The following is a 14203-nucleotide window of genomic DNA, read 5'->3' as shown; positions in this document are numbered from 1 at the left end:
AGGAATTTTAATGTATTTTCTTTTCCCTTTTTCTTTGGAAAGGCTGCCGTTGAAAAGGCGATTGGTAGTAAAGGAAAGTAAGAAGAAAATGTTACATACCTCTCCTTTCTGTTTTATCCTAAATTTCAGATCTGCTGATAGCCATAGCATATATTTAATTTCTTCTCCTGTAAAGTTCTTTAGAGTAAGGAGGTCACGACCCTTCAGCTGTACTTTATTTTGTAGTGGTTGTCCACACCTACAAAAAAAGGGAGAAATATGTATTTAAGAATGTACTATGGTTATTCATTACTTCATTCTTGAAACAAAACAGCTAATTAAATTTAGCCTCATGTGTCTCTGCAAAGTGTTAATGCATAGAAATTGATATGGATATGGTTTACATCTTATAGATCCAGTATTTTGGATGTTTGAGAGAAAAGAAAAATTTGTAGAAAGAGATTGAATTCTTACTTGCTTGAAATAGTCATATGAGTGACTTTGCCACTTACTAGTCACACAACCTTGAGTAAACTACTCAAACTCTCTCTGCACCTAAATTTCTCACCTAGAAAATGAGTATAATAATCTTACAGGGTTGTTTTGAGGATGAAATGATTTAATACATATAAAGCAGACAGTTTCTGGCATATAAAGCATTTGATAAATTTTAGCTATTATTATTGAAATCATTAGACTCTACAAGCAGAATTTGTAATGCACAATAGAAAATAATTTCATCCCCCCCCCCCCCCACTACCCTTCAAATCTGTTCTTGGAGGCTTGTTCTTTTTGTCCCTGTTTGAAATACAATGGGCCCTGTAGCTTTTCTAGTAACTTGCAGAAACAAAACAAAACAAAACAAAACAAAACCCTCTGCTTATTTTGCCACTTCAAAGAGTCGGTAAAATAAAGTGTATTATTATTATTGCTATTATTATTATAATCATTTTTTAAAAAACCTTAAGAAATGCACGGCATGTTGACATCTTTTCCCTTCCAGCTCATGCCTGATTCAAGCTGGCCTCCTCTATGGGGAACGAGGGGCCATGAGCTGTCTCCTGTTTCCTTGCCTTCAATTCCTCCAAGTGAAGCCAAGGGAAGGTGAGGAGTTAAGAGCCAGAGAAAGTCTGGTTCTGTTCTAGCAATCCAGCATTGGTGTAGGTGTTTGAGGCTGACTCGTTCTCTTGTGGGTGCTTTTGGAGGTCCTTTGGTGAACTCCCTCCCCACTAGGAGTTTCTCACGTCAACTCTTGATGCAGACAATTGCATTTCTTCTGGCACCCAAGAGGATACATCTAGCCTCTTTTTTTTTTTTTTTTTTTTTTTTGTCCTTTTTGTGACCGAGAAGGGGATCGCAACCCTTGGCTCGGTGTCGCCTGCACCGCGCTCAGCCAGTGAGTGCACCAGCCCTCCCTATATAGAATCCGAACCCGCGGTGGGAGCGCCACTGCGCACCCAAGTGCTGCACTCTCCCGAGTGCGCCGCGGGGCCGGCCTCATCTAGCCTCTTTTTGCTGATATCTCTTCACCCCTCCAGGAGGTCTCTTGCTATGATCTGAAACAATATCATGCTAGGTCTCTTTCTCATTCCATATTGGTTCATGAGAAGCCCTCCATGTTCTTTGCTCTAACAAGAGTCAGGTCCACAGTAGTATAGGCTCTTTTATTCTGACGTTAGAAGAGCTTGCTAGTCAGTCTCTTTTACTTTAGATTTCTCAGGTACAGGCCAGTTTACTGTGTCCTCAAGATATTGGTTCCACTGGAGCCATTCTCCTTAGGCTTGAAGTGAGGGAAGATTACCCCCTCCATGTGGAGTTGCGAGGTGGATGTGTGCACATCATACCTAATGATAACATTCCCCGAAAATCCTCTTCTAATTTCCAACCCCTCTCTTAGTTTCTGCAACTTATTTTATAAACTGAAGGTGGTAACCAATGGGTTGCAAAAGTGATTCTTGTCTATCTCCTTTGCAAGTCCACTTTTAGTGGTCTAGCATCTCACTTTGGAATGAGGGAAGAGTCAGTATCTATTCGTCCTGGGCAGAAACTAAGGCAGAAAGAGACCTACTTTAACATGCTCTTACATTTGGATGGCAATCATTATTTGAGATAATCAGTCTATAAAATGGACAGCACTCATTCTTTCATTATTACCAATGTTATCTGTACCAGGGTACTTCAAAAAGTTCGTGGAAATATTTGTATTATCTTTTAATTTTACTTTTCCTCAAACTTTTAAAAGTACCCTTGTATTTAACAATAATTAATATTGCCTACCATTAGAAATTATGAATAAACAAGGGAAAATGTCATCTGCCACATGTATTAAACATTAATTTTACTACTAGTAAAATAACTATCACAAAGTGATTGTGCTTAAGTTTTAGCCTAAGGTAAATCCTCTGTTGGGATTTATGTATGCCTTTTCGCAATGCTGACAAGATCATAGGTAGGAAAATCACAAATTCACTCAATTTGTTGTTTCTACTGCATGAAGTCAAATAACTTAGACAAATGAACACTTCACTAAATATCTAACTTTCTGGCAGTGATGATTGGGTCACTTAACATTCAGTAGGTGAACAGATATTTTTTTTTCAGTGGAAATTTTGTGAGATTAAGCCCTTCAGAGATTCCAGTTAGTGAGGAAGAGAATTTCCACAAAAATGGAGAGTTTGTGGATTGGTTGGCTAATTGTTTGATTGATTGATTTAATATAAGACACTAATGACATATTAAACTACAAATAGAAATTAGTGTTTTCAGCTTATATGTGGAACAAAATTTTAGTCAACAATCCTATTTTAAAGATGTACTATTGTCTTCAGCTTTTAAAAATATATGAGTCATAGGCTCTCCAAATGGAAATTTCTTTAAAGCAGTGGTCCTCCATTTTTTTATTACATATCCCTAACAGTAAAAATTTTGAACATGGGTCTGTAATGTATGTTTATTGTTTATAAAATATGTGCTACTGTACTAATAGGTTATGTATGTAACAAAACATAAATAAAAATAACAATTAAAATGTTTAGACAAATATTTAAAAAATAAGTTTGTAAATATACAAAAATATTTTGCTGGCTAAAGAAGTTTCTAGAAGAGACTTTCATTTTCTTTCTTCTATTGAAACCCTAATAAAATGCTTACAACACTGAATCCAAGATCTCGATCATAGTAGTCAGCCATTTGGTAACTTTAGAGGCATGTTATTTAGGCAGGAAATTTGTATTACATATGAATTTTGGTTATGCATTTGGTTCTGATAATATTAATTAGTGATAATATTAAGCAACACTTGGAATGTACAAGTATGAATACTGTTGAGAAGTAAACCCTTTGACTGATATTCATGCATTTTTCAGGGCCAACTCGAGCCTTCTTCTGGGGATCATATTTTACATATCTGGCCTTGAATGAAGATACAGCAGCTTAATCTTTCCCAATTCACATTTAGGGCAGCTTTGAAAATATTTTTTTCTTCTGGAATAAGATCCAAGCAACATAAAGTTACAGAAAAGAAACTCTCTTGACTCCGTGTCTTATGATAACACATTAACATTCCGTGGGTTAAGACTTCCTCCAATATTATTTTAAAAGGGGAAAAATAGCTGGAAAACCCCACTCCTTCTGTTTCAATGAATTGGGGAAACATCACTATAACTGTTGAACTCACATCCATCAACAACAGGAAAAGCAACTCATGAGCTAATTTTGAGGCCTTATTTTTTGCCTAGAGCTCAAGCTCAGACTCCTGGTCATTTTGGAGCCCACAAAAGCTGAGTCTCCATACTGCTAAATTAAAGGGATTCAATATCCTCCCCCACTCTCAGCCCCTGCATGATTTTGGTGTATCCTCTATTTTCTGACTACTTACAGGAGTACAGGTTTCATTTAAGAGAATACAGAATTGTGTCGTTCTTGTTGAATCTCAGAGAAGTAGAATTGGAAATGAAAAGGGAATAAAATTTTGCACAGAACTAAACTTTTCTGCCCAATTTCTGTGAAAGGAAAGAGGAGAGCCAACAACACCTTTTGCTACTTCAATGTTTATTGGAGGCAACATGATCAGTAGTTGCTATGGTGAGTCTAGAGTCATGAAGAGAGATTCTTCTGATCACTTGTGGTACAAGGAAAAGAATTTGAAATAAGTTCCTGTTCTATATCGACTTGAAAATCAAAGCATTTATGAAAGGGAAAGATTCAAGCAGGATGTTGGTGTATTCTTTCCACCTTTATACTCAAATCTCCTACTTTCCGCATTTATGTCAATAACTTTGTTTTCACTAAGTTCCTCTGGCTGTATATCTAGAGCCTCTCAAACAGTGGCAGGGTCAACAGTCCCACAGTCATCAGTTTCATCTATAACTCCATTTACATTTGATTCAGATTTAACTGCCAGTGTTATCACTGGCTTATATACCACCTCCTGTGAGATTCCTTCCCTGACTATACTAAGTAGTCTTCATTGTACCTTCATTTTGTTCATGAAACTGATCACAACTTTTAATATATATTCATGTGTCTGCTTATTGCTTACTTTTTATCTTCTCATTGGATTATATGATCCATGTCAGGTACCCTGCCTGTTTTATTCACTAATATATACCCAGTGCTTATTGCAGTGCCTGGGATATAATATGCATTCAATATTTCTTAAGTAAATGGATGAATGAATGATAGTAGGTCTCTGGGGCAGAATAAAATCAATTTGTATAAGAAATTAAGCAAATTTCTGGGAACGAGTTTAGAGAGATTTGTTATGATGGATTTTCAATGTCCTGACCAAGTTCTGGTGACAAGGAAAGACACCAAGGGCCCACAAAACAGAACTAATGCTGAGACAAGAATAAATATGGTCTGTGGCCCAGGCTGAACACAGGACTTAAGAGTCATGAGGGATAACTGATTATGACCTAGAGTGTTGCTAAAGCTGAAATCTCCTAGGGCCCAGCCACTCTGGTACAGTATTTGCGCTGCTGGGAGTAATGGTTGGACCTATGCACATGAAACAAAAACGTTATAACCTTGGATCCTAATCACAGCCTCTGAGTCAAGTGCCACAATTTGGAAAACTAGTGAGAAGACCTGGTGGGACCAGTGTTTGTCCATAGCACTATGAGGGCTGAATGCGAAATACAGTAATAGTGAACTATACCAATACTTTAGTTCCCCTCTCTCCACAAACCTCTTCTGTGGGAACAGAATAAGTCCCCAGGATTCTTGGGAACAAAAAGGGTAAAGAGGTAGATACTGTACAACTGGTTATACCAACATGTAAAGGCTTGAGAGACTAACTAGAACTTAAAAAAAAAAAAATTCACCTCAATTGGTGAAAGAAGTCATGCTGTTTCACCAGTAAAAAAATCATCAGAGTAGTCACCACCTTTCTCAATTCTATTTAGGAGGTGGGGCAGGAAATATTAGCTTGGGAAAAAGCGCTGTTTTTCACAGATATCAAGAACTAACGAGGAAAATTTATCGCTGGAAGGAAAGCAAACACAATGGTCCCAGTTTAAATTCCTGTCCTGTTTACTATCTCCTCATAGTTCTCTCCTTGGCTCCAAAATGGAGCTGCCACACCTCTTTCCTAAGCTACGTAAAAATTAGAGAAAAGTAGAAGAGTTCCACAATTGTATCATGTTGAAACACCTCTGACACAAGCCCCCTTTTTTCTGGCCTGTATCAAGCATTTTCTTGCTTCTTGGTAATAAACCCACACTTGAATTAGCCAGGTGAAACTACTGGCATAAACATCTATTACATACAGACCATTCCTCAATTGGAGGCATCCTACTCTGGTTCACGAGCTTCAGAACCAGGGCCTTGCATTATTTCGATCTTTCCATAAAATTCTTGGCCTTTGTGCACTAAAGTGTACAGGAAGTAAACCAGAAATCTCTTTGGTAAACCAGACTTAAACCACATTATCGTTCTTTAGCCCACACATAATGGGGAGGATACAATGTTGGGGAAAATGATGGGAACCCCATAAAGATTTTCCATCAGAACTGTCGTTGCAGTTGTGTTAAAATCAGAACTTTGAAAAAGGCAAGACTAGTTTCATATATTAATTTTATCCCTTGAAAAAATAATAACAGAAATTTCTTAACCCCAAATTGCTAAATGCTCTGAAGCTAAGCCAAGGGAATAATAGATTCTTGTATCAGCTTTACCCAAATATCTTCCTAGCTAGAAAATGGAAGAATATTCACTATTGGCAGAGTGAAGCCTTTTATTGCTGGAGTATGCATATTCCAACTCTGGTAAATTGTTTGGGGATGGGGGAAACCTGGATGTGTTCCCTGGTATAATTGCATTTTGTTGGAAAAGAAAGTGCTTGATTCGAGTAAAATATGGTCAGTCAGGAACTGACTTTGCCAGAGTAGGAAAAATTTTAGTGTTACATGATATTCTGATCCCCATGGAGAATTTGAGATAAAGACTTTAGCTTCTGGAAGCATAATGAGAGGCCAAAGGGCCTTATAGCTGAAATTTTGATGTGTCTTTAACCTTATGTTAATGCAAGAGCTAAGGCATATTTTCTTGGTGCTTCTTTTTTCTTTACTGAGATATTTTTGGCTGTATCTAAAAAAGGATATTGGGCAAGGGTAGATTAGTCAACTCAATCAATTTGGAAGGATCAAAGTAATCAAAGCAGTGGAATATAAAAAGAGCAGTAGCTTTACATATTTGAATTGTAGTCCTAGTTCACCCCAGATTTTGGAATAAACTGTGACCTTAGAAAGGTCATTTGGCATCTCTGGCCTCAATTCCTCATCTGAAAAACTAAGGAAGTGAACTAAATCAGTGATTCTCTATGTCTTTGTCTCCCACAACTCTCATGAAATTTATAAACACAAGATTTCCCATGGGCCATACTGGAGCTGTCTGAATTTTCAGTGGCCTAACATTAAATTCCATCCCTGTCTTTCCTTCTCAAAAAGGCATATTATAATGCATGCAAGGGAGAGTAATTTTGTTTTCACAAAAATTTTTAACTGATCCCATTGATGTTAAAGAAAAACACCACAAATCATTTCCAAATTTATTTACTTTATTATTATTATTATTAATAATTAATCAATAAAAATTTATCTGAAAACTTTTTCACTGTTGCCACATACCCATATATGGAATAAATTATTATTGATAACTGAGTGACTAGATGGTTTCTAAGATACCTTAGATTGTCAATATTCTAAAATTGTGAAACTTCTCATCTGAAAATAGAAGAATTCATATGAGGGCTAGCTTTGTGCAGACCTACTATTAACGTGCTGGAAACTCAAAACTGTCAAAAATCTGTGGCTTAAAAAAAAATCTTAAATTACTAAAAATAGCAAACTAGGAAAAAAATTTCTACTTTGGCCAAGGGAAACATTATGACCCCATTCCATTCCTGGTCCCATGCCTCGTATGGTTTTCTGAAGTCAAGTTAAGATACATGTTTTTAAAAAGTCATTCATTTTAAGTTTGACATAAAATGTGAATAATCAAAGAGCACTGTTTTCTCTCCTCTCTGCAGGAGCATGCATGGCCTGTAATTGCTTCGTCCATGTATTCATGTATGGATGGATGGGCATGTGTGTGGGGTGAGGGGAACATAGTGAGTTATGTGAGCCCTTATAGAGGTCTAGAATGAAATACCTGAAAACCAGTCACCTCTGACTCCAATCCATAACCTCCATAGAATTGGGTGGCTTAGCTCAATATTCTCTGAAGAAATTTCTATTTGTAAGATGAAATTGAACTGCACTTACAAATTGGTCTTCGCTGATAAAGAACGAGATTTTTTTTTTTAGTGGTTTCTTTAAAAGCTCTAAGTGGTTTCCCTAACAGGCAACAAATCACAGGATACTGTCTGTTATCCAAACACGGCCAGACTCTAGAGTCTTGTTTGTGAGATGGAAAGCCTGTGCATTGGGTGTTTTCAGCAGTCTTGGTGTCTGATTCTATTGATTTTGCAAAAAAAAAGAAAAAAAAATTAATTCATTAAAAATGTTTGATCCAAAGACCTGTGGGGATGGTTTCAGCCTCACTTAAGCTGTTATATTATCATGTCCATGGCAATACGGTAGCTCACTTTGAAACTGTACAATCCCTGTTTTGTGGCACTACCAAAACCTAACCACATATTTCCTATTACTCTCTAGTGGTAAACTCACGTGGTATATTGTATAATAAGGGCCCCACCCCTTTTCCAAAAGATTTGGAAAAAAACCCTCGAATCTCTGTGGAAGACTGAAAATCAAAGTATAACACAGGCAGAGTTGACAGGAAGCTTTTCTCTGTTGTTGAGGGGTTTGTCAAAGGTTGTAATTGTTATTGGAGATCAGCAATTCTGACTAAATCTAGCTGGCAGGCAGTGTGGCTAACTAATACATTAGAAAAGAAAAATACCCATGCCACGTGAGAATGCTATATTTCAACATTATCTCATTTTTTAATAGAGACACACTATTGAGTTTCTAACTACACGGATGACTTGAGGATTTCATATTTTCAAATAGCAGGCATAGATTTGGCTTGATTTAGCCGTACATTTGCCCCAGCCCCCATTCACTGTGAGAGCTGGCTAGCCAGGATTTTCAGAAATGTAATCTGGCTACTGGATATAGATAATAAAATATTAGTAAATATTTTTAAAAGCCCAGCTATTTGGAAGAGGTTTTACTTGCAAAATTTAACCTGTAGTAATTATTAAAAATCAATCATCACTCTAATTTTCAAAGAAGAGTATAAATTCTAAGCCTTGGTTATTCATTCAGTTGAATATTTTCAACTCAGTGATGATTCTTTGTTAAAAACTATGGAATAAAATTTTATCACACTTTTATTGATATAACTCAGTTGGATGGAATAATAAAATAAATAATGAACACTGGTCTGTCACTCTACAGGTTTCACACACATATCTCATTGATTATCACTAGACTGTGACTTTATGTGGCTGGAATGAAGCTTCTTACTGCCTTATTTATCACTGTATCTCCAACACAGGGCATGGCACAAAGTAGGAACTCAATAAATATTTGTTGAGTGAATGATCGAACCACCCTGTAATATAGGCAGTGTAGGTACTATCTTTTTTCCCATTTTATAGGTGAAGAAACATCGCAGAAAAGTGTAGTGACTTGCTCAAGATCATATGGTCAGCAAGTGGTGATGCCGGTCCTTGAACCTAGTTCTTTAGATTCCCAAACCTGAGCTTTTCTCCAGATTCTTGGGTTCTGTGATCTAACTCTAGCACTGATTGGTAAACCCTATAATCTCCCTGGGCTTCATTTACCTTACCCGTAAAATAAGAGAGACCTAGGTCTAATGCTATGGGCTTAATTTGCAATATCATTTACAATGTCATTCCGGCTTCTGAGAGCTTTATGTTCACCAAAGAACTGGTGCTAATGGTGTAGTCCAGAGAACCTGGAGCTGTCCGATGGTCCAGATAAGGCAGGCCCAGGGTCACTGTCACAGGTCTGCTTCCTAATAGTGGAAGAAACCTTCAGACTAGAAGCTTCTTTAGGAAGTCAAAAAGGTTGTTTTGAGACTGGGAAAAATTCTGATTGGTAACATGCAACTACTCTAGAAGTTTTCTGGCAACGATGTCTGCACCTGATGGCCTTACCATCTAACTCAGCTAGTTACCCAGCTAAGTCATCTCCCTTGTACCCTTCCCCTTCCCCACTGACACACTCCACACTATATTCAACTGCGTGTTCAATGGCTATAAGCAGGAAGTAAGCCGTTAGAATGAATTCATTGGAGACAGCCTCCTTTGCACATGCTACCAAGAATTTCAGGGACAGATTTCAAATTTGGGTATTGTGTAAAAAAGAAAAATACTGTTATCCCCATTACATATAAGGCTCCTTTAGAGCAGTTTCATAAATATTTATCTAGTTGCTACTTGGAGTCTGCTTTTTTTTAAAGGAGTTGATTAGTCCTGACACCCCAGAATGATTTTTTATTGTTTTCCAGAAAACCCAGGTATAAACTGAAGGCCCTGTGTAAATTAGCTCCTCTAATTTCCTTCAGCCAGTTGCTCATTTAGAATGTACACAAATGAAAGATGTCAAGAACATTTAGTCTGTTATACCTGCTGCGGTTAACTTCCCCCACAGTACACGAATAAATCTCGTTACAGAGGTCTCAGAAATAAAAGCTCAGTCGGAATTAGAGACAGCTGTCTCAAATAAGAGTAGAGCGTGGCACTGCACTCTGCAGAAAGAGGCCTTTTGTGTCTGTATTCCTATGCAGAATACAAGTATAATTTCATTTATCATCACGGTTTCTAAGTCAGACCCAAATCTCTGGCTGTCACTTACCGAAAATTTCGAAGCATAAAATTGTGGCCATTCCTAAAAGCTGCATTGTTCAACAGGATCCTCAAATTAAAGAGCATCTTCTTTTAGTAGTGAAAAGGATGATCCTATGCTCTTGAAAACTCCACAGCAAGTTAGCCAGTGGGGGTTACCTAAAAGCTAAGAATGCTTTCGATTGCAGTGAGGGAGCAAAGGTAATATTGTCCGTCAACTGCCTTATCAGAGTCTCCTGGTTACAGATACTGCAGGGCAGGGGGCAGGAGAACTTGAACTTTAAGCCAAGTTCCACCACTGTGTATTTTTTTTGAGAAGGAATCCTGACTCTTTTGGTGCTCAGCCTCCTCATTTTTCATAACATATTTATGCTGTCACATGCTTGTACAAAATCAATTGACAAGTACTCATTGAGTATATAATATATGCAAGGCACTGCAGTGCTGGCTGCTGTGAAAGTACATAAAAATAACTCATTTTGAAAATGTGAATTGGCAGTGCAAAATCCTAGATGTAGAGATGACAGCCCTGAGTATTTTTTACTGATTTCACTTTCCTACTTCTAAGTTCCAGCCTTTCCACAAAAACAAATAGAAAAAAGTGTCCTGGAAGCTATTTCTTTTTGGTGGCAGGAAGCTATAGAGGGAATAAAGGTATCATAAAAATATCTCAGTCCTGGAAATTCCTCTGTGCCTTTCATAGTGAGTCTTCAATAAATAAATAGTTGCCTATCGAATTTATCAGGAGCCCACAGTCAGTAGAAGTGAGGGGGGAGGGTACTGTATGCCCCTTCCCTGGCAGCCTCTCCAGATCACTAAGGGGCTAGCCACAGCTTCACATTCATTCATTTATTCATGGTTATAAATTGGATGTTTTCAAAGTCTAATATGTGTCAATTACGAGTACAGAGCTCGACTGGAATTTCAGAGAAGGAAGATGACCCTACTTTTGCAGAGTTATAGTTCACTAAGGGTGATATGATTTTAAAATAAACATCCATAATACAAGCCCATAGGAGAGGTCCAGATAAAGTGGTCTCTCATTGTGAAGGAGAAGGAGTGCTCTAAGTTAGAAAGGGTGAGAGGCAGGAGAGGAGGGAAAGGGGTGAGTCTTCCTCTTCTGCTCAATTTATATGATTTTAGCAAACCTAAGCAAGCACTTGCTAGAAGTTTGTAGAATAAAAAAAAAAGTGTTATTTAAAAACCAACTATGGCCACTTCAGGAGCAGACATGGTTGTGATGTCATAATTAATATTACAGGGAAATAAATCTGGACAACGTTCCCTTCTACTTACGGATAATGATGTGAGATAAAGAGAGAGAAAGAGTGGAATTTCCAAACCTCTGCCAAATCTTCTGTTCTGGAAAGAATATTCCAGGCAGAAGCAACTGTTTGCAAAGACACGGAGGTGAGAAGGTAGAGATCAAATGTGCCAAGTAGGAGAATAGACAGCTGCTTCGTTTGAAAAGACAGTAAGGCATCTTGGAAGAGGCAAAATAGAACCAGTTGTTGGATAGGTTTCAGAGAACAAAATTGCTCCACATAATACAGGGAGGGAAATTAAATGTTTGCACGGAGCCTGAGGGAGATGAAGCCAAACCGCATGCTAATATACAGCCCATATCTTCATCCCGTATCTTCAGTAAACTGTGCTACCCACACAACTTGCACGAGCACTGCACTGCTTGGGGAGAAATCAAGAAGTGTCAGCAGTTCCGTGCTAGAGAGTACGGGCAGCCATTCTGTAATGCCACAGCAACTCACAAACCCTTTTAATTCCATGGAGGTAGGAGCTCAAAGCAAGAGGGGACTAAGAAAAACTTAAGCCACCCATAACCTCCATAGAGGTTGGAAGAAGAGAGGAGCTGCACCATATGTGGGATGAGGTTAAAAGCAATTTCACTGTGTCTCAAAAGACAGGCTATCTCCACCGACTTGTTGAGGGGTAGATCTCAACTACCCCACCACTTGTGTTGACTGGCCATATGTGGAGCCTATTTACAGGCTTTGATGTTCATCCTCAGAATCCACCCAGGTGCTCTTGTCATTGACACCTCTATGATTCCTGTAATTCACCTTTAGCTGCCTCGTTTGCTCCCTACCTAGTTCCCTTTGTCCACCCAGCCCTCCATTCACTCATTTTTCTCTGCCACCAACAGCAATTGTGCAGCCACCACAGGCCAGGTCTCTGTGCTGGGTGACCTCTGAGGTATATAGTCAAAAACAGGAGTGATGAGTTCCTTCCCACATGGAGTTCACCATTTGAAATGACAGCTTCTGTCTTGAGAGGACAGCTTCTGTCTCTGCTCGTTAACCCAATACATTCTAACCAAGGAGGAGGAGCTTATTACCTGCTCTTTTGCTTCAGGCCACATGGGACCCTCAGATTGGCTTGACTGTCATCCAGCTTCCATCATTGGGGAGGAGGGGGATTAGATGGGATTCTTGAAGGAGGTGGCACTGATCTTTGATGAATTGCAAGAATTAGGAAATTGTCAAAGTTGGAGAGAGCTACAAAGGATGTTATAGCAAACAGAGGAACCTCTGAGTAGATCCATGGGAAGGAACAAGTAGGGTATGTTGGATAACAACAAATGATTCACAATTGGAGGCATGAATCCACCCTATCATCGACCATTTAAATTAAGCCCCACTGCCACCAAGCACACTATGAAAAACATAAAACTATGAGTGTCTGTGTCCTGTTCATATCCCCTTGTCATTCAGTCTTTCCCTACATACCTGCTATTTCATAATGCAAGCATCCCCAGCTGTCTTATTGATAAACTCCTGATATTCCTCACCACATGTGTAGGCAACTATGAGGCATGTTATGCACACTTCGCCTGAAGTCCCCAGTGGGATTGAGCCTCAACTGCCCACAGTAGTAATCTGCTCATCGATGCACCTTGTATTAGCTTCCTTCCCTTCCCTATCTCACTTCCCTACCTGTGCTTCCTGGGTTCACCTCCCAAATAAATGACTTGATCCCAAATCCCTTTCACAGTCTGCTTCTGCGGGAACTCAACCTTTCCCAGGGTCTAACTTCCCAACAATTTTTCAACATTCTGCTTCTTGTTCTCTTCCCCCAGGCCCTCCTATCTTTGACTCAGTATCTGGGCTTTCAGTGTCAACATCTTGGTCCCCCATACCATATTGGACTCTCATTCTCAAGTTTAGTCCCTGTTAGCCTGCAACTAGTGGTAGACTGGTAAATATTTAATAACCAGCTCTTCAAAAAAGAAAAAAAGCTCTGATATGTAGCATTGTCTGATTTGTGTGGCCAACTTCAAGCTACTAATGTGACATCACTGAACATGAGGTTGGGAAGAAAGGTATAAAATTGGCTCTTGCAAGCCACTGTGAGCTGGCTCCAGTATACCGCTGCCTACAACTCTCACCCAGAAAGGAAGATTGTCTCAAGGTTTGGAAAGGAATATTGAAACCAGATTGTTGAGGGCCTTGAAAGCCAGATTATGGAGTTAAGAATTTAATCTGTAGTTAAAGGAAGATTATTAAATTTTGGGAGCTGGGGCATACAAGAGGACATATGTCTTTATCTACATTGTATTTTGAAAACATTAATCTGGTGCCATCATGTAAGAAGTGCAGGAGGGAGAAAATGGAGAAAAAGAGACAAAAATGTTACTGTGTGATAGCACGAGCTTGAATGTGTATTGGGGCTACGGAAATAGAAAACGGGATGGATGCAAGAGAGATTTAGAGATTAGAATCCACCTATCAGAACAATCGATTGGATGTTGAAGGAAGAGAGATGGAGACGTTAATGAGATTTCAGGGCTTCAAGTTTATCCTATAACATTTGAGTCTAAAATTCCAAATAGCAAATGTTATCAATGGGAATATAAAGAATGCTAGTTCTCTGACATTTTAAGCTTGTAAG

General features: G+C 38.6%; 1 protein-coding gene across 1 annotated transcript in view; it reads right to left on the bottom strand.

The window, feature by feature from the left end:
• Positions 1 to 10384, bottom strand: part of OTC (ornithine transcarbamylase) — a 57520-nt gene extending 47136 nt beyond the window's left edge. Inside the window, exons 1-2 of the mRNA XM_063084313.1 lie at positions 10308 to 10384; positions 100 to 238 (exon numbers count right to left, since the gene is read on the bottom strand). Of these exons, the coding sequence (XP_062940383.1) occupies positions 100 to 238; positions 10308 to 10384 (216 nt within the window). The remainder of the gene's footprint in view (positions 1 to 99; positions 239 to 10307) is intronic.
• Between the last annotated feature and the right edge of the window lie 3819 nt (positions 10385 to 14203).

This window comes from Cynocephalus volans, chromosome X (assembly GCF_027409185.1).
Source record: "Cynocephalus volans isolate mCynVol1 chromosome X, mCynVol1.pri, whole genome shotgun sequence".
In the NCBI taxonomy this organism is placed as follows: domain Eukaryota; kingdom Metazoa; phylum Chordata; class Mammalia; order Dermoptera; family Cynocephalidae; genus Cynocephalus; species Cynocephalus volans.
This window is presented reverse-complemented; position numbering and strand designations above follow the sequence as displayed.